Here is a 25,351-nt window from a genome sequence, read left to right on the forward strand (position 1 = left end):
AACTATATTTACAGATATTTTAAAATGTAGAATACAAAGTTAATCGCAAGCGTTGCTCGCTTGATGATATTCGTTGTAAGATTGCGCGATACCGCCATACTGATACTAATTGTTATGTTGATTCGCTAGACCGATTCGTTATACTTATTCGCTCGACTGACTGATTCTTGGAGGTTTGAACTCGTCGCCGATTGTAGGTAGTAACGAAATTGCTTTGTCTAGAGTTTGTTTATTACATTATGTGCGTCGTACAGTATCAATCCTTTGTGGCAAAACAACTGTGTGAGGCATCTTTGTATCGAAACGTCCTGAAACGCATATTCCGCTACAACACTGACGATACGATATTTACGCGACTCAGAAGGTTTCTGAACAAATTATCTATATGTCTATAATAAAAATATATTTAACGGTTATACAAAAGGTGTACAAAATTTTCGAACGTATTCTCATTTTTCAATGAAGTGTTATGCGCGCGTGATCGATGTAACGATTTGAAATTACATTTGCGAATCTTTCGAATTATACTTGTGACTCGTGATATACCTGACATTATTCGAAGAACGAGATGTAGACGATATGACGTAGCGACAGAGAAATTAGTTTCCTCTCCTGAGACGCTAAGCGAAACAAGTGGAAGTTAGATAGCTTGTTCGTCTAAAATCCAGTAATACTTTCCCCCCTGGTGGAGCAGCTTCTTTTTCGAATAGCTTGGTGTGCGAGTAAAAGTTCGTCGACGAGTTGGTCCCGGGCTGTGCACGTTTTGCGAGTAATTCAAGGGGACGACGTTCTTTGTCTCTGCAGTCACTTTTTGCTTCGTAGCACAGGCCTGTGTTGACGAAAGTATGAATATATTACGCGTCTCTCCGGTTGGATTTATGAACAGCGTGTAATTAATTCCGGACGCAAACGCCCCAGGCTAATAACCAGAATACCTCGCAGGAGTTTACCTCGCGTTCGCGTGTTTTGCTTTTAAGCGCAAACCCTATCGCGCTAGGTTAATCTCGTTCGAACGTTCTTTTCGCGATGTATCGCCGTTACATTATTCGACGTGTCCAGTCAGTTCCAATGAAAATTTTATTAGGCTGTTCCAAAAGTTTATATCGTCGATATATGATCGTTGTACGCTTCTTACGAATTTGTACAAAATACATATCGTTTGGTAAATTTCTAGTCTCCACTGTTTCCAGTAGATTAAAAGCAACATCTGAAGAAGACATCTGGAAGCGACGAATAAGAAAAACAAGCAGAAAGTATTGAATCTTTAGCTCTAATATTCCATCCTAGCCGTATTCGCAATTTTATTATACTCTTCGATTATCGTTTATTTTGATCTCTGTAAAAGATTTTTACGATAAGAAAACGAATACTCTGGATTCTAAAAAATCTATTTCAAGCTACCTAATCGGTGACGAGTTACTGAAGGAAACAGTGGGTGCGTATTTGTTAGATAACGCGCTCGTCGACCTTCGGCGATTTCGATCTCGCGAAGGTTTCGAGCTGGCACTGAGCTTTTTTTGCGACTTTGACTCACTCAGTTTTCTCGAAGATTCTATCGCTCATCCCAAAACTTAAGAAAACCCTTATTGCTTTCCACGTGCCACGGCACATCGACGTGCATACGATCCTCGGTTGCGGACGATAGCGTCGTTAAATACGTTATAGCATTCGGGACTCTTAAAACGGTAGACCTTAACAGTATCATGGAACGAAGTCGCTATCAAGCCTAGACCCTAATGACACATTTATGGTTCCGACTACCGACGATATGATATCCTCTGTAGAGGAGTCGATGCTAACATATTGCAACTCGGTATCGTTTAATTTCATCGCTAATAATCATTTATTTTTAATCGCAATTAAACTTACATCGCGAGAATTTCGTCGTAAACTTTCTGGACTGTTCGATATGTACAAAGTCTGTTTCGTACGATTACACGCGTACTGGTCAATAATATCGTCACCGTTGACGAACGAAAGTTCCTTCGGTACTAACGAGAAAGATCCAATCAATATCGCCTGTTCCTTGGAACGATACGCCTCCGATCTTTTTCTTCCTGTCTCCGGTTTTGTTCTTCGTCTAAAGTTTTCTATGGGATGACACAGTTACGTCTTCTTGTCAATGGCTGCTCTCTCGCCCGACAATTATCCGCGAAAGTCCTTAATAGGAAATTTCCATGAAAATGCGAGTCTCCAGGCGTGTATCCATCATTCTTCGATCCTACGGTATAATCTTCGCACAGATTACGCACAATAACTCGCCATCGGGTCGTCGGATGACGTAAATATTTCTCGCTATATGATATCGACAGATACCGAAGGGGAGCGAAAGATTTTAATCTTCGCCATACGAGCGTTACGAGAAAACTTTTTCCGGGGTTCCTTTATCGAACACTAATGTCCATCATCCATTTACATGTAGGATGACTTACGAAAATATTTGAACGCTATTATGTCTTGTATATATGCGTTGTACTGGCTCGATTATATTGGCAAGATTAGAGATCAATTTGGAAATATATGTAGGAGTTACGAGATATTTATTGCGAACATATATTCAGTAAAAAGTTAATACAATACACCACGAATAGTTACTTTAAACGTACTATCGAAGAGAATTTTTATACTTCTTCGCTCGCTTCCTGCCACGTGTCTATTGCTATGGCCTGGGTTCTCGAGATAAGAAAAGGAAAACGTAGGATAACGAAAAGACGCGACCTTTTAATTTAGTTTAGACGACGTTGATCACGCGGTTTCTTTACAACAAGATCGCCGTCTACTCGTATAATCTTACAGTATCGAATGAAATAAAAGGCTTTCCTAGAGAATAAACGTTGAAGATTGTCGCATTAAATATCATGGTTTATTGATATATCAAGTAACTGACTGCTTAAATACTTTCGTGATCTCCGCAAAATACATACCTGCGCTAAAATATCTTATAGCTGACACTGCCTGCTACGTATATTTTCAGATTTGTTTCAAACTTTGCCAATATAATCACGATAGTCCTGTCTCGTTAAGATGCTAATGGAACTTTCAAATGTTCGGTATAGCGCGTATAATATATTCATAAAAGGCTCCTGTGCTGCGAACGTTCGCGATATCCTCGCCAGCTGCTCTATTTTATAGACAATAAAGGTTGATGATATCGCGTGACACACCATCGCGATAGTTTTCCTTGACAATCGATATATTTGTCACGCTACTGTCTGAGCGGTTTGCGACGAGCACTCAAGCCGCCGGATTAAGTTGGATGAGTTTAAAATCCGGATTTAGGATAGACCTTTCCACGCGTCCACGAATCTGCGAACATTAAATCCAGCAGACACGACTCTGGTCTCTCGTTTGCCCACGATAGTCTCTCATATAACACCGCGAGAGAACGACTTCCATTTTACGTGTGCCTACGTTGGAATGCAGTTTATACTACGTAACGACTGCTTCTTGTTGCAACTTGTTGAGGAACATCGCCAGCCAGTTCAGATTATTTGCTTTGAACGGCTTCGAACTTTTCGGACGTTTGACGTTCGTTGTCCTTGCAGCTCTACATTATACGGTACTCTAAATAGGGTGCGCCCTTGGTTCGTAATTACGGCACGTTCCATCGAGGTGTACTAGGTCCACGCTATTATTGTGCATGATAAGTAGGAATTGAAACTAGGCTTGATTGTGACTTTCAAGTAGTAAACGCCTATGTACAGTCTTCTAGATCCAAATCTTGGATTGTAAGGATCAGAGCACTTGAGTTTCCGAGCTTGAAGATTCAATTTGTTCAAATCGTATATATAATTGTTATATACCGTAGTTGGGAGCGAGAAATATTGCGAAGAATGCGCGTACAGGTCTGGCTACGCTTGACGAGGCAATTAAAGTATTATTTTTATGACAAATATTAACAATCATCTTCCAAAGTTGGTAATTTAACCACGTACGTAATCCAATTAATTTTTCGTAGAAAAGAAACGAAATACGTCGATCGTTGTTAATTTCTTTACTTGAACCTGGAAGCTTCGAAAACTACAACTTTACACGTTCAGTGTTAAACGTTCAGCTTTTGACATTTCGAAAATTCAAGCCTTACAAATCACTGCCTCGAACACGATACTCCTCGAAACACAAAAGCTCGACTCTCTCGACTTTTTAATCGCACATACAGAGCTTCGTACACATTCGTCCACTGGTTATTAGATTCTGCAGCACGTACGAACGCATCCACGTGCATCTCGGTATGTACAGCTGGTGTTTCCAGATGACGCGTTTTAATCGTACGTAACTCGCAGTTGCCTCTGCCAGCAGCCTTAGTTTGCACCAGTTTGCTGCCGAACAAATATTGATTTTTGCAACTTGTTGCAACGAAGGGACGCGTATCTCGGTGGATCGAGGGCAATTCGAACATCGTCCAACCAGGGTAAAATCACGTTAATCCTACGAGTCGTTTCTCGTTCCGCTTCCGCTGGCTTTATTAAAATTGGATCTAGCCAGGTTCCTCGGTGTCGTTCATTAAAATCGAGTACGATTCAATTGCACTGGCTTTTGTCGACTCGACTAAATTCGACGGCGCGACGGTAAGAGAGTTGCATTTAACGCGATGAGCTTCATAGTACTCGATACCGGTCCCATTCGCGATAAGGTAATGTGAGCCTTGAAATACGAACCGCTTTCAGATAAGCCTGTGTGTATGTGTGTCAATAGCGAATGCTATAACCTGTATTATCGTTAGATACAGAAAGCTTCGACCATTCAGGGGTAGTGATTGTTAGCCGAAGAACGAAATGCCCGAACCAGATAGGACCGAACCATGTTTTTCTCGTTAAACATTTTCGTTATTTTATTTAACTTGTGTACAATGGCTGTACTTGTCGGGCTTTTCCATGTGTTCGTTCAAGGTTTCTTTATTTCGACGTTCCTTTCCACACACTTTGACAACGTGGTAATTGACCTGAGCTATCAAAGAAACGATTAATTAATCGGAATTGTGTTCGTGCAGTTTTCCACGGGTGTGTCCATGTAACACAGGAACAAGGCACGATATACCTGTAGCATATACGATACATAGCGGAGGTAATTAAAGAATCCAGAACTATCGGAGACTGTAACGTTTTCGTAGAATGTCTAGCTATAGAATTGTACGGAAACTTGGTAAAACCAGAAAGAAAGTTTCTCAATAGCAAAACGTTGATATCGAATATACCGGTTAAATATCGACACACCTATAAACGAAAGCCACGCAGCAGCAGCGGCTTATACTTGGCGGTGGGATTCAATCTTTCGAGACGTTATTACCAGTAGCGAAACGAAACAGGATACCGTCGTACTTGGTTATAAATCGGCTGACTTGGAACACAATATAAAGCAGGGACGTGATCACGATCGCACTGTACTCCTGCGATCGCAAAGCTATTGTAAATATATCGCGAAGATAGTGGGCGTAGTTCGCCGACCTCGTGGTCGATTCCAGTCACGCGTCTGCATCGCAGATTTCAAAGTTTCTCTCGGCCATCAGTTTCCCTTGGATCAGATGTATAATGTAAGTGTGTAATCTTCCAGGGATGTATGTATATCGTACATTATACAATATAGAGGGCACTATATACTTTAACAGAGATCAAAGCATCGAGTAGCGCTCAGTGTACTTACTAATTCTTCTGATATAACCATCAGAGAATTACACCGTAACAAGGAAAGGGCACGATTTTCTTAAGCGCTTGCTCCACTGTTCTCTTGCATGATCGAAGTAATATCGTTATTGACATTTTACAAGCCTCGAGTTACGAATAATTGGTATTGTTACAATCTCTTGCAGCGACGGTATGATAAGTTTGGTAACGAAACAAATGAAATTGCAGGGGTAAATTCTACAGACTACGAGTCATGTAATTGATTAATAATTGTGAAACAGAGCTACGTATATGTATCTGCAATTTATAATTTAGTAATTCAACAGCATCGTTGGTCGGTAAATTATCGCGCAAGGTGGTTTTGGTTTCTAATATCTCGAATGATAAATCACTCAAATATAGTTTGCCTCATCGACGAGACTACTACCAGGTCCCGAATGAAATATTCTCTCTCTTCTTCCTTCTTTCTTCCTTCGTAATACCATAATGCCAATATTCCAAGAGGAGCAACACAATAACGCAAAGAAGGCTTCCAAAAATGAAGATGTATCGAGAAGAACAAAATGGAAAAAAGAAGAAGCAAAGAGATGGAAGGACAGGAAGACAAGACTCGAGCGATAAAAAAGTAGCTGCGCAAGGACTATATCGTGGCTGGTGACCACGTCGATCGACTGGACCCCTATTACGCCCGTGTCTACGTCTCTATACAGTCGAGAGGATCCTTTATCGCGTTTTCCTGGTAGGTAACCAGCCGTTGGCAATCGACTTCTTCGCAAGCCAAGTCAACGTGTGCTTGTTGCACCCACACAGGAGGCGACGATTAAGGTCAGCCAAGCACTCGTCTGTACGGTCGCGCGAGCGAAACGATCCGCCTGCAGGAGCCTGGATGGAATTAGGGGAAGGCGGAGGGTAGAAACGGTGGTTTTGCCTTGGTGGTCGACGAGTCTATGCTTCGGGGCTCGTCCGAAAGTTAGCGGTGGCCGCTGGTTACGTTGTTCCGCGACTGGTTTGGACAATGAGGAGAAAATTCCGCGCTCGACCATGTGCCTGCGCCATAGCCACACGGTTAAATTGCCGGCATAGCCGTTCCGTTTTGAATGGTAATGAGCGACGCGGCAAAGAACACAGCCTTTTCCTTCCTTCCTTCCTTCCTTTTGCTCGCCTCCTTTTTTCGACGGCCAGCGAACGTTTTTGGAACGAATGACGTGTGCACGAGCTGGGTCAAACGAGCGACCTCACCGAGCTTCCGGGACTTGTGCAGCTACCGGGCAGATTAAAGGCGACTGCATTCAAAGTGCCGCTTGCTAGGAGCCAGCAGCGATGCCGGAATAAAATCTTGGAGCTGTTGAAGAAAAATAACGCGCGAACATCGAGCAAGTTTTTGACCACTGGCGGCTTTCTTTCCGGAGAGACCGTGTCTCGAACTTGAGTTGATAGTAGCGAGGTGTGCTCGACGAAGATGGGATTTGTAAGAAAGCTATCGAATTTTCTTTTATGACATTGTAACTGTGACAGGCAATTTTAAGGATTCGTGTAATAGTTTTTTCGTCGTTATTTTTGTTAGAGCGTACGCCGAACACCGAACTCGAGAAATTTCGAGACTATATGTACTTATCGTGACTTGTGACTTATACGAACGTTACTGTCGTCGGAGACAATTGACGGTAGCCGAATTTCTTTACTTCTCTCGCCATTCCCGTGTCATGTCGGTAGCTGCACAGGACACATCGTAATTTATAAGACACGTAGGTAATAAAGTACGTACTATGTGTAATCCAACTCTACAATTTTCTATTTTATTTATATAGGTTCTCATTCCTGTGTAATAATATTTTAGTAGAAATTTATTTTACTTTTTTAGAAGCATCTCTCATTTGACGAAGACGTGGATTGCAGAAAGGTCCTCTGTATTCTTCTACCATTTCATTTACGTATCTATTTTGGTATTTTTATATAGTTTTTACTGGTAGTATCCTTTTTATTATTTATGGTTAGAGACGCCAAAAAAGATGGTTTACGAGTTCCGCTTTCTTTGCAGCAAAATTCTTCCTCATCGTCTGTCTCTCTTTTTGCAGAAAAATGCGCTGCTTGAACCGTTGTACGTATCTTTTTCCGTTCTGCCATTTAATGACGATCGCGCGAACGAGAGCGCGCTTCAACCTCCTCGTTCTCGCCGAAATAATAACGACAGTCGCTTTTGAATTTTGCTGCACCGCAGGAGTAATCTTACGGTGGAAGTTTTGCTCTGGAATTAGAGAACGCCGCAGCTCTTTGCGCGCACATTCTCTTTCGGAAGTTAGGTTTGTGGTCGCATTTGCATGGTTTCTTCTACCGGTGAGTAAAACGAGGGAAAAAAGGAATTTGCAACCAGCCGAGCCGCAAGAAAATATCAAGTTAAAAATATCACGTTTTCGGAAGCAACTAATTTCCTCTTTGTTTTCCCACGAAAATTCCGACTTCTCGTAGCCCTGCAATCGATGAGATCAAAGAACAGCTTGTGCTTGCAGTGAAAACAACTCGCGCTCGTTAATAAATATCACGAGAAGCCACGTCTCAATCCTCTCTTTCTCTTTTCCCTTTGGCTCTTACGCTGTTCAGAGTGTCGGAAAAAGCCCCTCATTGTTTGAAACGATCTCTGTATTAACGTATAGCTTCAATTTCAATATCAAAGCACGTATATATAGTTTGAATTTCCCAACGAACTCGTAAACGAAGATTACAGAAGAAAGCACGATAAGTACATTTCCATTGATTTTCTGATTTTAATTCGCTTCGTGATTAAACGGGAATATTTTAATACGAGTATGAATTAATCGAAGATAGAAAGAACGTACGAAGTTCGTACGTCGTTGTTGGCAAACTTCTATAGAAACCAAAGGTATAACCATCGAGACGAACAAGAATGTTAATGCCTTTAATATTTTAATGCTATACGGACAATACATTTAAAATTTGCTATCATGGGATTAATCGAAGAGAATCGTAAAATTGCTCGCCTATAAAACCTGCGACGTGTGCGAATTCGTATTCTTCAGCTGTAGTCGTCAGAGGCAAACGCTTTATTGATATAAAAGGCGAAGCTTGATTTATGAATATTCGCCAGTGGTCGATTTATCAAGGAACATTCATACTGTCAAGAATCCATGGCGCCTCGGTTCCTCTTCTTTTCAATCTGCTCGTGCTTCTTCATTGATGTACTCCAGGAAGATGTACGGTGCCTCTAGTTTCAGAATGGCAAGCTCGATGATTAAAGACTTCATAGAAATTATGAGACATCCAGTTGTCGCGGTTTTCACAGCTGTGCCAGTGTGCACATATGTATATGTATCCCTTTGATGCTGGCCTCTTCCTTTCTCTGTTTCTCCTTCTCTAAAGTTAACCTACCAGTTGCGTTTATATCAGTCATACGGCCATAGTGGAAGACGAAGGGAGGATGCTGAAGGTGACTGGTACGTGAGGTAGGTCAAACTCGTGGCACCGCGTGGCGCGGAATAGAAATGAGGAACGAAGCTGAAGATCTCTCGTGCACCGATTACTTACCTTCAGCATTCTCGAGAACCGGCCATTGTGAGAGGTCTCATAAAAGCTGCAGGCACCGTGCTCCCTGAGAAAAAATACCAACATTTTCTAAAGTCTCCGGACTCTGCCTCGAGCTTTTTAGTAATCAAAACAACACGCTCTTACGTAATTGTTATGTTATTTAAATCCTACCCGAGCTGTCTCCGTGGAAGCACAGTTTACGAAGGACTTGGATATCTTTTCACCTTTGATCGGGCCCGATGGGGGTGTTTTCGGGAAGAGAAAGATCGATCAGTCGGACGTTTTATGTCAATTTAGCAATGCTACCTGTCGTAGCTATTTATCTATACGTCTACCATAAGTTACTTTTTTGTTGCATTCATTTTTATATAAAGCCACATTTGGCTCGAACTCTTATCTAGACAATTAAAATTCTATAGTTTATTGATAAAAAGAATTGTTGAAAGGAACATGGTAACGAATACTCGGTTACCTACATTAGAGTCAAGTATTTAACAAATCGTGATTCAGTTAGCCCGAAACAGGATTATTAATTTATAATCAATCATATCTAACATTCTTTACCCCAATGAAACCTATCTTCGCGATGTTATGAAAGTAGCAGAGAATTATTTTTGGATGTTTGTGTTTCCTTCTAATGGTCGTCGTGTAGCGAACATCTCGCACAGAAAAGCGGCCCGACGTCTTGCGATAATTTGTCACCGATATTTATATCGAGGCGAGAAAGAAAGTGAAGAAAAATACGACAGAGAAGCTACCTATCGCGAGGGTAGGTCAGTCACGGAGAATTCAACGGAAAAGAAGAAAGAAGAAAAAAAAATACCTCGAAGGGGACGTCTTTACTCCATCCGCTTTCGTTGCTTCGTTTCTTTTTCATCGGTACGCGCGAAGCTTTTCTTTCTTTTTCCGTTGTACGCATCTGTCCTCACCCTGTAATCGACGCTCGACCATAAGCGACGCCGCGATTCTTCCAAGACACAGATGCGTGCAAACGTTTCTCGCCAATTATGAAAATTTCAAGGATCTAACTCGCGCGATGCTCGTCGATTTTTCGTTCGATGTGCTGAAACAGCTGTGGATACCTCTTCTCTCCTCGCCGTGTTCTCGTCGATTGGCAAATTTCTACATTTTCCACCGTTGAAATTTCCCTCGAGAAATAAAAAGAGAATATCGAGATCCGTCTTGAAAGGCTCGCCGTTCTCTCGTGCCAATCCAAACAGCCTTCGTTCTACTATTCTCCACACAAGCACATAGATGCGTGCATAATGGGCACAACGAAGAAAGAAGAAAGTATATGATTGTAGGAATTGTCTGATTCGAAAGTTAAACGAATGAACGAAACGCGAAGCTATCGCGTTTATAAACATTTCTGTTCACTAGTTTTAATTAAGAGACTTATGGAAGAAAGTGTGGCTAGCATCGAGAAATGATTAGGCACTTACGAAAGCCTTTAACGATTGTTATCTAGTTTGAAACCGATGCAAAGACAGATAAAACCCATGAAATCTAACGATAAATAAAGAATATATACGATATATTGAAACAGTCGAAACAGGAAATCGTTTGTGTATAATAACTTTAAATCCCTTCTTGTTTACGACTACTGTGTTTTATCGTTGCTTCAACCAATCCCAGCTACACTTGTTATTCTATGTACCACTCTAACTGCAAACTTCGACTGAGATTTTAAGCAAATGTTTACCGCTTAATTCGTGCAAAATTTTTGCAACCAGGAAAAGAGATTCGCATGTTTGACACGTACAATTGTTAATTCATACCGATCACGTTCCTGTTGCGAGTCTTAAAAGTAGTTTCTAGAAATTGTTACGGTGCATCGTTGCCTCGCACGAATGCTATCAATTTGCTTCGTTTAAACGAATTGTTACGTTTGTCATATGGAATCAAAAGGGTGTGCTAATGCGTACCGATGAATTGGTACACGGCGAAGTAGAAACGAGCCGTGTCTGGTCGGGCATTCAATTTGGCCTTTCAATCCGACGCCTCGCAGTCGCAAGCGTGTCACGCTTATTAGATCGCTTCTAACCTGGTTCTAGGCTTCTTCTTCCGGTGTGTATCAGCCGAATGAATAGTCGGACGAAGATCCCAGCGAATCGACTCGGTTGCATACACGCTGAGAATATGGCAGGACCGTACTCGAGGGAAATACGTAGGTTTCCAGGTATTCTCGACAAACAGTCTCTTCGTAGTCGAGTGAAACGTTTCTTGGACCGTGTCGGGGTAAATTGACGTCGTAATTGTGACGCTTCATCACTTTTTCACACGCTCGTAGCTGGCTGAATGGGATTGGGATGAGATTCCCGGCCGGAATCAAGGAGCGTGGCTTCCTAATAATAGAAAAGGCTTGCCAGGGGGCATCAATCGACGGAAGACTCCGCCACGAAAAGCCCCGGGACCTTATTTAATTCATCAACCGTGTTCTCGACGGCTTAACACGATTAATCCTGAGTCGTTTATAAAACTCGATGAATAGCGAGCAGAATACGCCACGATATAAATCAGAATAAACAAGAGCTCTTCCTACAGACGTATCACGTTCACCGTATGTTTTCCTTCGCACATTTTTCCCCAATAAATCCTGCGAGAACGTTATATCATTTTACAGCGTGCGAGCCGGCTACGCGTTCGTAAATTCTTCATCGAATATTTAAGAGACGTATCACGAGCCTCGTTTTATAGATTAGCTCATTTTTCCAAGCTTTAAGTAATATTTCATTCGATCCCAACCATATCTTCGTTGCATCGTAAGCCTCGCGTATCGATGCTTTTCGAGTCGTATAGATTGGTTTTAACAGTCTTCGAACGAGATTCAATTTAGTCGGTTCGCGATTCGTGGCCGCCGATTTTAGCCACATTCGAATCGTAGGGCCGGCTGTTACCGTTCCCGAATCGTGCAACCTAATCCCAACAATCCTAAATGGTGCGATCTAATCCTGAGGATCCCGAATCGTAGAGGGCCGAGACGGTGCAACTTCTGAAATTGGCTTCGTTCTCGTACACTTGGATTCGCGATGAAACGCTTCAACAGTTTCTGTCCCTACCGTAACAATGGCGTAAACTTTATAACCTTCTATCTCGTGTGTATCTTTTCGTATCTATTTCGCTTCTAGAGTAAGTTTTTACGGTATGTATCTTTCTAGGAAAATAAATTGAAGCCTATCTGGGTACTAATAAAGAAGTACACTAATCCTACCGACTATTCAAACAAGCACGAGGTTTCGTTAAAGCGTCTCCTTGACCGGCATGTTCTCTTTCACGTCTGCTTCGTTCGGTGTCTTTGACTACTCTAATCGTCCATCTTTCTGATTAGACCATTTGGAGCACTGCTCCAAGCCAGAAATCGAACTTTTTCCCACTGTCGATCATTCGTTTCGCTCTTGGCTCGAGAATTTTATTAAACGATTCAACGACATAGATTTCATTAGCATATCTGCCCGCTGGATACTTTTCTTTCTTTCTTCCGGCTACGAAATACCGTTTTAAACGGAACAAAAGAAACAGTCGATGGGATTACCTATATTCTTATCGCGATCCCTGACCGTTTCTTCTTTGGTCGTATCGTTTAAGACGAGAGAAAAGTTGGGAGACGCCTTTGTTAAAGATGGACGGTACGAGGCGAGAAATAGGGAGGCAAGAACGCGGCCGTATTGAATTTACACGGCGCTACACACGCAGAAATGCAACAAAAGATCTCGTATTCGAGTTTCGGACCGTACAAAGGAGCTTTACTTTCTTCGCTCCAGATGGAAACGGCGGATAATTAAGTCCGAGGTGGGTACGTGCATTTCGCAGAAGCAAACACCGTATACCCTCTATGTGGCGTGTTCGCCAACCATCCCACGATTCTAATGAATCGTCCATTACGTACTCGCGTTACATACCGTTTGTTTGCCGAGCTACGTCTCCGCAAATACTCGATATATTCCGGACAGATTCTCGCACACGATTAACTCGTTCTTGCGGTGAACATTCTACTTTTGGATCGAGACCGGAGTTATCTTTGGAGATTCGGGTCTTGAGGAATTTCGTCTTTTTATAAGGATGAAACGATAATTTGAGTCACCAACGATGGCGCAAAAATAAACCTACCTTGTGTTTAATTGAAATACTCGGCTTTTTTAATTAAGTTGAGGCTTGCGCTGTTTACACAAGGTGTTTGCACGCACGATCGTATTTGTTACAGCATGTACGTACTAATTAATTACTTCCAAATAACATTAAGATTTGTACCATTTAGTGCTTTCGTATGACTACAAAGATTTGAATGCAGAATAGATAAATACGCGCAAATATTTTTTCTGGGCACCGAGTAATCGTAATTCATAAATTCGGATTTAAATATCTTAAATGAAACGCTCCAGAAGTCTTCCAAAGAGTAGTTAAGAATTAAACAGATGTTAATCTCGCTTACTTACTCCAGAAACATCAGCGATGTTACAGTCTCCCTTGCCACAATTCTCGATATTTTTATCCAGACACGATAAAACTCTGGGTAATATTGATGACGACCATTTAAGAATTCTTTCGATTGAATCAGATATTTTCCCATTTTCCTTTCGCTGACGATCTCAATTACCATCAAGACGCAGCGATTCAGCGAGAAAGCGAATAATAAATGCGCGTTATTTTCCTCTAGCTTTGGGATTCTGTAAAACGTAGAGGAAAATAGACCGTAGCTGATTGTGAGTTATCCTTCTCGTCCGTGAAATTGATGACACCACGATTTCAAGTTCGCGACGGGATTTGGATGCCGACTAACTTTTCCGAGAAAGCTCTTAAAGGAAGCTCTTTCTTAAAAGGTCGCCCCTTGTTCCTGCGTCGGGGAATAGACCGTGAACCGTGTTCACCGACGATGTGGACATTTTTGCGACGTGCATCCGATAAAAATTGTTTGTTCAGGGTTTGTTAATCTTGACGAAAAAATATAGTTGGATCGTAAATTAAGGCGTTAAGTGGACACACTAGTTTCGTCCTCTTTCATTAAAACGTATCATCAAGTATTTTTTCATTTTTTATTTTTTATACGTTGAAATGTTCAAAGTTTACTGTGACTTTTTGCTTTTTAAGCAAAGTAACGTTACATATACTTGTTACGAAATAATGACAAATATCTTAAATCGAAAGAAGAAAGACGATATATCGTTGCTCCATAGTGATCGTAACCCAGGTAACGAAATGAACGATACCGTTCACACCGATCGATAACGCCATTGTCATTCGATCGCTCGAAACATTTGTAGTTTTCCGTTCGACTAGCTTCGCAATCTCGTAAATCGTAGCCCGGGCTATAATTACCGTACTGATACAAACTGACCTGCAGCTACAAAAGAACTACTTCTCAGTTGACACCCTACACTTCCTGTAAGGCTCGAACACGCTATCTCTTCTCGGATCTTCCGAAACCCATGTACTCTTCAAGCCTGATTAACTTTGTGACTTCGATATATCTCTTTCACACAAAAGTACATCAAAGAATTCTGTTCACCGTAGATCTGCTCGTGTTCTGCGTGCGACAGACCCGTTAACGTCTTGTTCACGAATTACCGGCGAATTGTTCGCGAATTGTTCGCGAGCTTCAACGCTCAAACGCTAAACGTCCGAAACTTCAACACGCTGCTACTTTCCTTTTATTATATTTTCGCCTTTGTCAGGTCAGAAGTAGACAAATTTCCAGCCATTTTTTGAAATACCTTGATCTCTGCATTTAAAACGAGCGATTTTTATTTTTAATTACATCGTATGAAAATCCTCCTGTTCGATCATACAGTGTCATAAATTCTAGAAACCAATAAAAATATACTTGTCGTGTTATTCTACTGTAACCTTCAATTTTGATCAGTGTGGACGTAGCTCACGATTCGTGAGTCGACTGTTTCGACTTGTCTGAGCACGAGACTATCCTCGCGGAAGAAATTGCAGTTTAAAAGTGTGGTTGGCAAAGCGCCACGCTGCGTCATCACTCGTATCGTTGGGACTCGAGTTTACTGGCGAGCTGCTACAGGTAAACATCTACCTGATCCTCAAACGTTTTCAATTATCGGTTTGGTTTCGATAGCAGAGAGTCAACGTTTCATTCGGCACTATGGATTTCGCAGCCGTATGGCTGCAACGTCTTTGGATGACTTCATCCATAATTCTTTCTCCGTTTTATTCTTCGCTTTATTAAACTTTAACCCTGGAACGTCGCACTGGGATCTTTCGCGTCTGACGATACGATCTTCATACATTTTGAATATATAAAGAATTTTGTAAAATTGATGCTAACATACTTTCAAACGTTTTATCGTTGGCGATATTATGAAACCCAAAACCACTCGGAAACAATTAACGAATGCTTTTATTTACAATTACTTTGTATTGCTGCAACTAAAATTAATATCCTACATTTCTATCGTGTAAGATTGTTATTTAGGATGAAATTCTGTTTCTAAACGTTGTTCGCGTTTCTACAAATTTTATCTGCGAAACTACTTTCATCGGATAACAATGTAGAGCCCAACGACGGCTCGTAACGTAAGACGCATTGTGACGGTTGGTAGTTCATCGTAAATATAAAAAGTTGATGAAGTAGCCAGGGATAAAAAATGACCCGGTTTCTTCCGTATGAACGAAATAAGTTCTTGAGTTTTTCAACGGGTGTTGCATTATTTTCAACAGCTCCGTGATGTTTATAACGGAGGCGAAAAATTGAGAAACGAATTGCTCGACGTTTAGTCCATTCTTCAAGCGGTAGGATGCTGTATCTCTTTTCCACGCGTGTCTTAACACGTGGAAACATAATTTTCTCACTCTCGCGTATTCTGTCCGATGTTCTGTACCGTTAAACGCGAGATTGATCGAATACTCAGTTTCCAGCGTGAAATAAACCGTAACACGCTAAGAAATCGACGAGGTCTTCGAAATTTCAATGGGAAACGAGATCCATGTATTTTCATTGAACTTATATAGCAGCTTTTAACTGGTTTCGATGTTTGTTGCTCTTCTGATCGACGAAGAGTTATAGGTATTCAGGTTCGCAAATATTTAGATAATCGAACGTATGCACAATTATGACGCAACTTTAGAATGCCGCTCGATTTTCTCCCGCTTTTATACTCGTGTGGAAATCCAACCTTTCGCAATTGTGATGCGATCACTCGTAAACATCTAGGCGAAGTGCTGAACATATCTATACGTTTTTCGTGATTGATTTTATTGGCACTTCCATCTTTACGTTTCTAAATACAGTGGTGGCGCAAACTTTCAGCATTTTCAAGTATTCGACGCTACAAAGATCTCGAGGTTCGACCGTAGCTCCAATATTTACATCGAATATTTCCCAAATGTCTAAACGAAAAATTTGAACGTATCGATTTTCTTCATTCTCACAATTTCGACCCTTTAACGTCAAACGTCTCGAGTCTTGACTGGTACGTCCGCTGAAATATTTGCATCTCCTTCAATCGTAATCCTTTTTCAACCCTCTCAATAATTTATTAAACGACAAATGTACTGACCGCTTTATGACGCTGTAGCTGGATGGCGAGGTCTTTTATATCCTTATTCCGGATGCGTGTAGAGTAAGAGCTGGAGGAAAATTGTCGGATTTGAATTTGCGATATAGCGAGAGAAATATTTCACGTGCAACCTCGGTCGCTTTTACGTGACGCGTATGCCGGAACATCCTACCCTTTATTATTTTGCACGATGGAATTTATTCTGTATATATAAAACGCGATTTTTCTCGATGTCAAGCTCTTACGAAACGATGAAACGCGGTGGATGTAGGAAAATGCAGTTAAACTCTATTTAATCCTGCACAGCTTGGGCCTGGTATTTGACAGATACACGCGACATCTTTTTATAAATATTTTTAAGTAGAAAGCTTGTCAACGAAGAGTAGCTGTCATATGATACATCAAATTTGTATATGTTCACTGTATGGATATAAATGTGTATCGCGTTACATTTTCCGTATAATTGGCCGAATGTGAGAAATTTCTATACCTCGAACATACTATTATCATTTGCGACGGATGTCATAGCTACTTTATACATCTATCAACAGAGAATTTCCATTAATTTATTTAACTGTTCATCCATCATACTTTTTTCACAGTGGGTATACATGTATACGTAAAATATCGGAATCTGTCACGTTTATATTTCGTTTACGAATATATCTTGCTCGATAATAACAGTAGGTAAATCGTATTCATTTTGATAAACATAAACGTTTTTTTTAATACCTTGTGACCAAATAAATATTTTCTAGTTTCTATTATGTACGTTTTCAGATTGCCTTCAAAAATCAATCTAGATGTGAAAATCTGACACTTTAGAGAAGAAACGATGCTTCAAAATATTTCATATAACGTATGCGATGCGTACACAAGAGATTTGCGTAGTTTCATTTCCATAGAATTTTTATCACAGCCATCTCCATAAGCACAAGAAGAAATTCAGGAAATTTTCCTAAAACATGTCTCGTATGTTCTGTTACAGGAAGTATTGCACGCGATCAGCGCACCCAGCGGGCAAGTTCAACGCATCGTTATTTTCAAGAAGAACGGCGTCCAAGCAATGGTGGAATATCCTTTGCAATACACGTTGGTCCACTCGATGGATTTCGTTTCACGTGTGAAGCACGAGCTTCACGAAGCGTGATAAACGGTCTTAAAGCTCGAGAGGATCTCTCTGACATGGCACACTTTCTTTTTCCTTTTTGCTCTGTGTCTTTGTTTTTCTTCTCTTTTATTTTCTTTTCTTTTTTTTTTTCTTTTTTTCTCTCTCGACAAAACGGCTATCCGTTGGTGAAGTTTGTCAGTCACGTGCCACCGTTCCAATGCGATCAAGATTTATAAGCGGAACTAGCGAGTGACACGGTTACAGGATCTTCCGACTGCCGCGTCACTCACTCTAAGCCTCTGATACCTTGGCCCGAATATCGACGAGTTACTTGTGGCATAGTGGATGAGCGTTGTACCCAGTTAAAGATGGCTCTTCTCTGTTTGGAAATTACCGAGGGTTCGAGGACGTACGAAAGATCCCTTTTGATACTTATAAATTATTCGGATAAATATATTATTTTCTATAATCTTTGATCATCGAACTGGGACCATATATAATTTTCGACATTTTTTATCTTTTTCTTTTTCTCCTTCTTCTTTCTCTTTTGTAAGTGAAATCGAGATATTCGTTTAGATATTAGGTTGTCCGAAAAGTGCCTTTCCTTTACAGACACGTCTTTTACAACGACGCATCTTCATACAAACATGAAACGTAATCTGTCGAACGTTGTAATCTTTATCTTGATAGAACAAAATGGATCATACGTAATTCGATAAAATAATATAAAACGAAAAATGTTGTGCATCCATTATTTCCTTCTGAAACGAAAGAAACTTTTCGAACGACCTAATATTTACGTCGAACAGGTAGTTACGATTATTATCTTTGGAATCAGAGCTAGTCGTAATTTTCGACGTTTTTATTTTATTTATTTATCTATTTATCTGGTAATACTGCGAGCCTCTAACAGACTTTATTTCCACGTAATAGCAAAGTTTACTATGGAATTATTCAGATGTTATACACGCATGTGTTGATAATTTATGCTTATCTTCCTTGTTTCGATACGATTCATAGAATTTTCAAACACGTAGTTTACACACAAGAAGAGAATAATTTGGCAAGTGCAAACGATGCAGCCCTCTACGCGATTATTCCTAAGTTTCCAAAATTTCAGGGAGGCACGTAGCGTCGAGTAACTCATAGAGTCGAGAGACGTAGCAGCAGCTCGTTATTAAAACTCAGCTGTAAAACGACGTATGAGATATCTGATCTTTTCTTGGAGATGTACATTCGTCGACTATTCTCGATGCTTTGAATCTTTTTGTTTACTTCGAATCCATAGCACTCAGACTGTCTTTTATTCATTATCCGTTGTTTCTTCCAAATCCTCCGACAACCGATAGATTCCTAAAAAGATTCACTTGTTACAAGTGGTCCATTTTCTCGTGGAAGACAAAATAACGTTCATCAATTCGTCAAATTTCCATGTTTTATTTAATTTCCCCGTTCAGATTATTATTTTATATTTTTAACCGCGAATTAGACTTGTGCCTAGTAGTTCAACCCTCGTAGGATCGTGACGCGTAATATTCGTATCGAATTACTTAATTTTCATTTGTATTTTTTTAACCCTACGAGCAAAGATCACGCGAATTAAGATCTAACTCGAATGTAATCGAAACTAATGCGATCACCCACGATCCATACTAGTTGAGAATTACGATAAATCGCTAACTGGAAGTTTTTTCGATTTCGTTCAGCGATATTTCGCTTAGCCATAATTTTGATAGATTTCAAACGAATCGCGCCATGTCGAAACATATGGGAGTCCTCTCGGAGTTATAAATAGAAACTGTTCGTTAATTTTTACTACTACCCGGACAGAGCTATCTATATATTCTTAACCGAATCTTTCGATATCCACGTTCGACACGGTGGAATCGGCAACAAGAGCAAAGGAGACGCTTCACGGAGCAGACATATACTCCGGTTGCTGTACGCTGAAGATCGACTTCGCCAAGGTAAGTCCACGAAATCAATCGTACGCAAAGAAACAAATTAATTCTCCGTTCTGTTCTCTGTATCTCGAAACCGTCTTCGAAAAGATTGCAAACAGTGGCTGCCGTGTATAGTCGAAGGTCGGCCTCAGAGGCTGCGCGATTTCGTGGTAAAATGTATGAAAAAATAAAAGAAAATAAGCCACTTGAGAGCCTCGCTGTTAATATTCATGAGAGAGAATCCGACGGAGAAATGCCTGCGCAAATAATGGAAACGCTCTAGATTCACGGTTCCCTTACGTAACTGTGGAGAAAAGGAGTGGCGGTAGATGGGCCCCGGCGCACTTACCGTACCATAAAACTCGAGGAAATTTGTCGGTTTCATTCATTTTACGTGCTCGTTACATATTCCAATTACCCACGGTACAAGCGGCTCTGCCACGGTGACGACATTCTTTTCAATATTTCATTCGACGTCTAATTAGCAAATCCAACAAATAGAGCTCGAGAGCTGACTTACTATACGGGGATGAAACGCGTTTCTCGCCGCGTTTATTCCTGGCAAACTATAGAAACGCGTGTACACCTTTCAGAAATCCTCTCTTCTACGGTACATCTTTCGAGTGATATCTTTTGTCTCGTCTTTGATATTTAACTCGCGACGAGAAACGCTGTTCCCTGTTCACTAAGCATTAGAATTCAGCTAAGTATATCAGAAAAATTATTAGGAAATTATGCGTACCTTTAAGGATAGTTGTCTCGTTTAAAATAATAATATAATAATCCTATCAATTCGTTAGGATAAAGTGAATCTTCCGCTCGTCTACGTGCGTCGTGCCTTTACAAATGATTTTACAACACGAAGTCGGATTCTCACAGACTTTTCGTAGTCTTCTATCCGATTCATCTCAAACTTTTTAAATACAAGTTAGAAAACTGTTTGGGCTAATGCTTGATTATTATAATTTATCATGTCTGGAGCACTTCCAAATGAAAATTCTCACAGATCAAATTGTTTCTTTTCTTTTTGATAATCTCAATTGAAATTTGGATACGAGCTTGCTCGGTGTCCTGATACTTGGGAACACGAGTTATTTACGAGTCTTACTACAGATGGTAAATTATATTTTAATTGACAACAGAGGGAAGGTTATTCTGTTCTTCTCTTTTATTGTCTTAATTACAAATATCCCATCGCCGATGAAACGATGTTATTTCGCGTTTGCCTCTGTCAGCTGTCTCTTCTATCGTGAAAAGGATCGCAGTGCAAACAGCAACTAGCACCGCTCCGGAGAGCAGTGAAAAGAAAATCACGCGCATTAACGTTAGGCCCGCGGCAATGAGGTCTTCCGTGCCGTTTGAAAGCAGGGAAAGAGAGTGGTTCGTATACCCGAGACGTGCGAGCACGAAAGCCGCTCGTTTCTCGCCTAACGAGTGAGATTTTGTTTCAGCTTTGTTCGAACCGTGAATCGATCGAACACCTTTTTCAATCGACGCTGACATCTTTCTATCTTCTATCGTGCAAACGGATCTATTTTTCCTTTTCTAGTTAGAAAACCGATAGAAAATTGTTTCTCTTCTCATTCACCGATACGCGTACCTCAAAAACATATTGGTTTGTTGAGAGTTACGTCGATTTTTCAACGTGCCAAGAAAGAGTTGGCATTTTTCAATTATCATAAAACCAGTTTCCACGAAAATTCCACGGAGAACTTTCCACGATAATGGTTTTATAACGTAATTGTTTAGATAAAACAATAAGCTAATTCGTTTTTATAGGAGCAAGGCCCTCGTTGCTTCTTTAATCGGAGACTTAATTGAAAATAATTGTACCAATGCGTTTGTTTCTAAAACGTAATTAGCTCCGGTGTTAGCAAACAGTTTTTCCCTATTAGAATTTCTAACGAATATCGTTTCGCTTGCCCCGATAAACGTACGTTGTTAACGTGATTTAGCGTATCGCGTTCGCTCGACACCTAATTACCGATAATTGCTCACTTCGCGTATCGCCTCTAATAATTAAATAGTCGGTAATGTTCGTTCGCGGTTCGTGCTTCAAGAATCGAAACCTAACAACCACTGCACGTGCGAACGAATTCGCACGCGCATATAGCGATTCACGCTAATACGCGTAACAAATATAAAGTATTTGCAGATGCGAGTATTCTTTCGATGTGCATTCTCGAGGCTCATCGCAGTCGACGCACGATCTCCACGTTTCCTGGCATCAGACGTCTCTCGTCAAGATGCTGTCATATGATTCATACTTACACACTATGTTGTACGCGTATTTCGCGCTTCTTGTTAACACACGCGAGAATCTGTTATTTGGCAGATCTTTCCATTGGCAATAGTTGCGTAAAGGGTGGGATCGCTCGGCCACGCAGGCTCCGCCTCGAAATCCAATTTTGAACTTTGGGTCGTGGCTTAAGCTCTATTTTCATTAGAGACGAACTGTCGTTTTGGCAAATACCTTGGCTCACCGTGGCCAGAAAGGAACATGTTTCGCGCAAAGTGTACGGGCTATCGATGTCGGCCCACGTTTCATCGATTCGCGATAAATCTGTTTTTTTTCCCTTCTAATTCTCTGTGTGGTTCAAAAGGTTTACGTAACAGGATGCAGGAATTTTCAGCGATGCATTTCTATAGCGGCTCACGAAGCTGTTCGATCATCAAGTACCTTGTAACGCGTATATTTTCAAATTCCGAATTGCACCAATATAATCATGACAGGCACGCCTTATTACGGTGCTGGTTAAATTTCAAAACGTATTTTACGTAACACGCGCGATATACACGTAAAAGCTTTCTATGGTAAGCGTTGAAATAGGTCCATGAGCAACCGTATGTGAAACGAGATACTCGGCGTAATTAAAGGGAAATTTTCTTAGAATTAGAAGCGATCGATTCGATGCGACTGAACAGACAGATGGGATTATATTTAATTCTCGCCTGTGTATCGAAGCAGTTGAATGGAAACGCATGCACCGAATACAGTCGGAAAGCCATATCCGCTGCGGGCTTTAATCTGTTTCTCAATACCAATCACGCGCCGATAATCACGTATAGGCGTGTAATATCTCAAATCGTGATTGACAACTTTTCAAGCACGTACCGTCTTCCGAAAGTTTATGCAATTCGCTGTTTAACGGGTGTTCGATAGATCTTTGTTCCTTTCGCAGTTCTCGAAATGTACAACGTTCGACGAAAAAGTAGCGCAATTGGATTTTTGTCGAGAAGGAAATAAGTAGAATTTTCGTGGGCGATTTCCATGTAAATTTTCCAGACTTGGCGAGTATATATAGCAACGCGTTTTAAAGTTTGCAAGTGTACAGATGTTGTTATCCAAGTTTAACTTTACCCTCGTTTTCCCGTAATTAACCATTTCCAGCCGTGCGATTACATTTCCAGTCATTAACTTACAATTTGCGTACTAGAATTTCTCGCTTTGGGATATTCTTTCTCTTCGAACAATTTTCAAATCTGCCAGTCTATACGAAATAAAAGAAATATTCTATTTTTTAATTGAAAGAAATACAGCGAGCAACTCATTCGGTCCAAGTATATCAAATTTCGTATTAATTAGCGACACTCTCGTACGATTAAATAAATTTGATACTGTAGAAACGAAGCGTAGAACCTGATAAAAAGGAACGCTTCCTGCGAAAGTAAGGCTACGTATACGTTTCAGATAATTCAAGTTTGCGCAGATTAGAGATTTTTTCACCATCTGTGCCAGCTTTCCTCTACGCTCGTCGTTCAAAGGTCTTTTTATCAAAAATAGAAATACCGATCGATGTATTTCGTAACACGGAAAATTTGTTAAAAAACCTCTGGTTCTCGCAATTCTCAGGTTACGCAGATTTCGCGCCCACACGTTCCCTCGTAACAGCGATCCCTTCAAACTGGAAATCATCGATAACGATGCGCTCGTAGCCTTCCTGGCATAAGCGTAGCTCGATGGAAATCGTTTGTATTCAATAAATTTGCACGCCGGCCCTTATGCGCGAGGAAACCGAACATAAGCGAGCACGTAGCGATGCTTTGTCAACCTGTCAGCGCTCCTTGCGATATTTCCCAAACGAAGTTGCCGTGTACGCCAGTCAACAACGCGCACGTATTCTCTCGAACGCGTAAATGTTGCTTTTTCTTTCAACCCTTTTTTCGTCGCACTCCTCCATCGACGAAGTTTCGACTAAATCTGACGAAAGAAAACGGCCCGATTAAAACGATGAAAAATCACCGCGTTAACCAGGCTCGATTACTTTGATAACAGCCACGGTGAAAAATGGCCGCGCAAAGTAGGCAATCTCGAACTTTCGAAAGGCAATTATAGGAAATTTTATGTAAAACGAGCCACTCGATGGGCCGACTCAGGCTGCAAACGAATTTCGAACGAATTTTCCGGTTGCTTGTTATACGTATTCGCTCGAGTGCGACCTCGCGATGTATCGAAACTTTATAACGAAAGGCCAATTGTCGGTGGCCGTGGCCATTTTACCGTATTAGGCTTGGGAGTAGCGAGACTTTTGCGGTACACTTTGTCGAGCAGCTCGATCGACGAATACTCGATGAACCAAAAATATAGATTCGGATTTGAACGATAGCCTCCGTTTTATGCTGTAATTCGTGGATGTAGAGATTTCGCGTTCGTGTTATTATTCCACGGTACACAATAACGTAGAGTGTATTTTTGACCGATTGGTACATAACAAACGAACACCATTATCGGATGGTTTATGTTCAGACAAAAAGTATCTGTCCGTGGTCTTGCTAACTGGATCGAGGGAAAACGATTTCGCAACTGTTTCAGCGAACGTAAACGTATCGTGTACGTGGAAATTGTTAGCCAACGACCTTGCAGATCGCTTTATTTATCCTTGAAGCTGCAATTTATCGAAATGGAGAGGCCCCTCGATTATCGAATTGTCTGCGATTCGACGATGTTTGACGTTAGTGGTGGTCGCGAGGTAGCGTGGACGTTACAAGAAGCACGCAGGTCTCGGTATATCGATCGCACGCGAATCTACCAACTAGCTATGTAAGCTGATTACAAACAATTCGCGTTTTGCCGACAGCAATGGATCTGCCTTGTCTTCGAATGGCTCGTACCTCGAGCATCCATTTTGGCAGCACGTAGCTAATGATCGAGTTACCTCGGTCCGGCCGTCTCTATAATTATACCACACTTTGTACCCAATATTCGCATTAACCGAACGCTGACAATGAAAAACGATCTGGCAATTATTTTCTGACCCATCCTCCTGGTGTCTAACCAGCGTGCTGTCTCGTTGATCGTTTTATCGCGACGTTCGAACCCGCTGCACACTCTTCTGCCTCTTTCCATTCCCGCTGCGCTCTCGATTCGGCTGATTCGAACTGTTATTGCTTGCCCTGTGGAAACACGAAAAACTCTTTTGTCCCGATAGCGTCGCGCTGCTTGACGAGAGAAAATTAAGAGAGTGCCGGTTCGCTTGATTACCGGCTAATTAGAACGCCGTTATCTGTGACGTTTTCGGAGCGACACGGAACACAGTGAACTCACAGACGAAAAAATTTCTGAATACCAGCCGAGGCGACGTTTAGCTTCCCCGATGGACCGTGTCGGCAGATTAAAAGGGA

General features: G+C 41.1%; 1 protein-coding gene across 2 annotated transcripts in view; it reads left to right on the forward strand.

Annotated features, from left to right (window-relative positions):
* Positions 1 to 25,351, forward strand: part of sm (heterogeneous nuclear ribonucleoprotein L) — a 161,636-nt gene that overhangs the window by 41,175 nt on the left and 95,110 nt on the right. For both annotated transcript variants that reach the window (XM_069118392.1, XM_069118393.1), the window contains exons 4-5: positions 17,664 to 17,749; positions 19,657 to 19,753. In XM_069118392.1, coding sequence (XP_068974493.1) covers positions 17,664 to 17,749; positions 19,657 to 19,753 — 183 coding nt within the window. The remainder of the gene's footprint in view (positions 1 to 17,663; positions 17,750 to 19,656; positions 19,754 to 25,351) is intronic.

The sequence above is a fragment of the Bombus flavifrons genome, chromosome 8 (assembly GCF_040668555.2).
Source record: "Bombus flavifrons isolate JBK064 chromosome 8, iyBomFlav1_principal, whole genome shotgun sequence".
NCBI lineage: Eukaryota > Metazoa > Arthropoda > Insecta > Hymenoptera > Apidae > Bombus > Bombus flavifrons.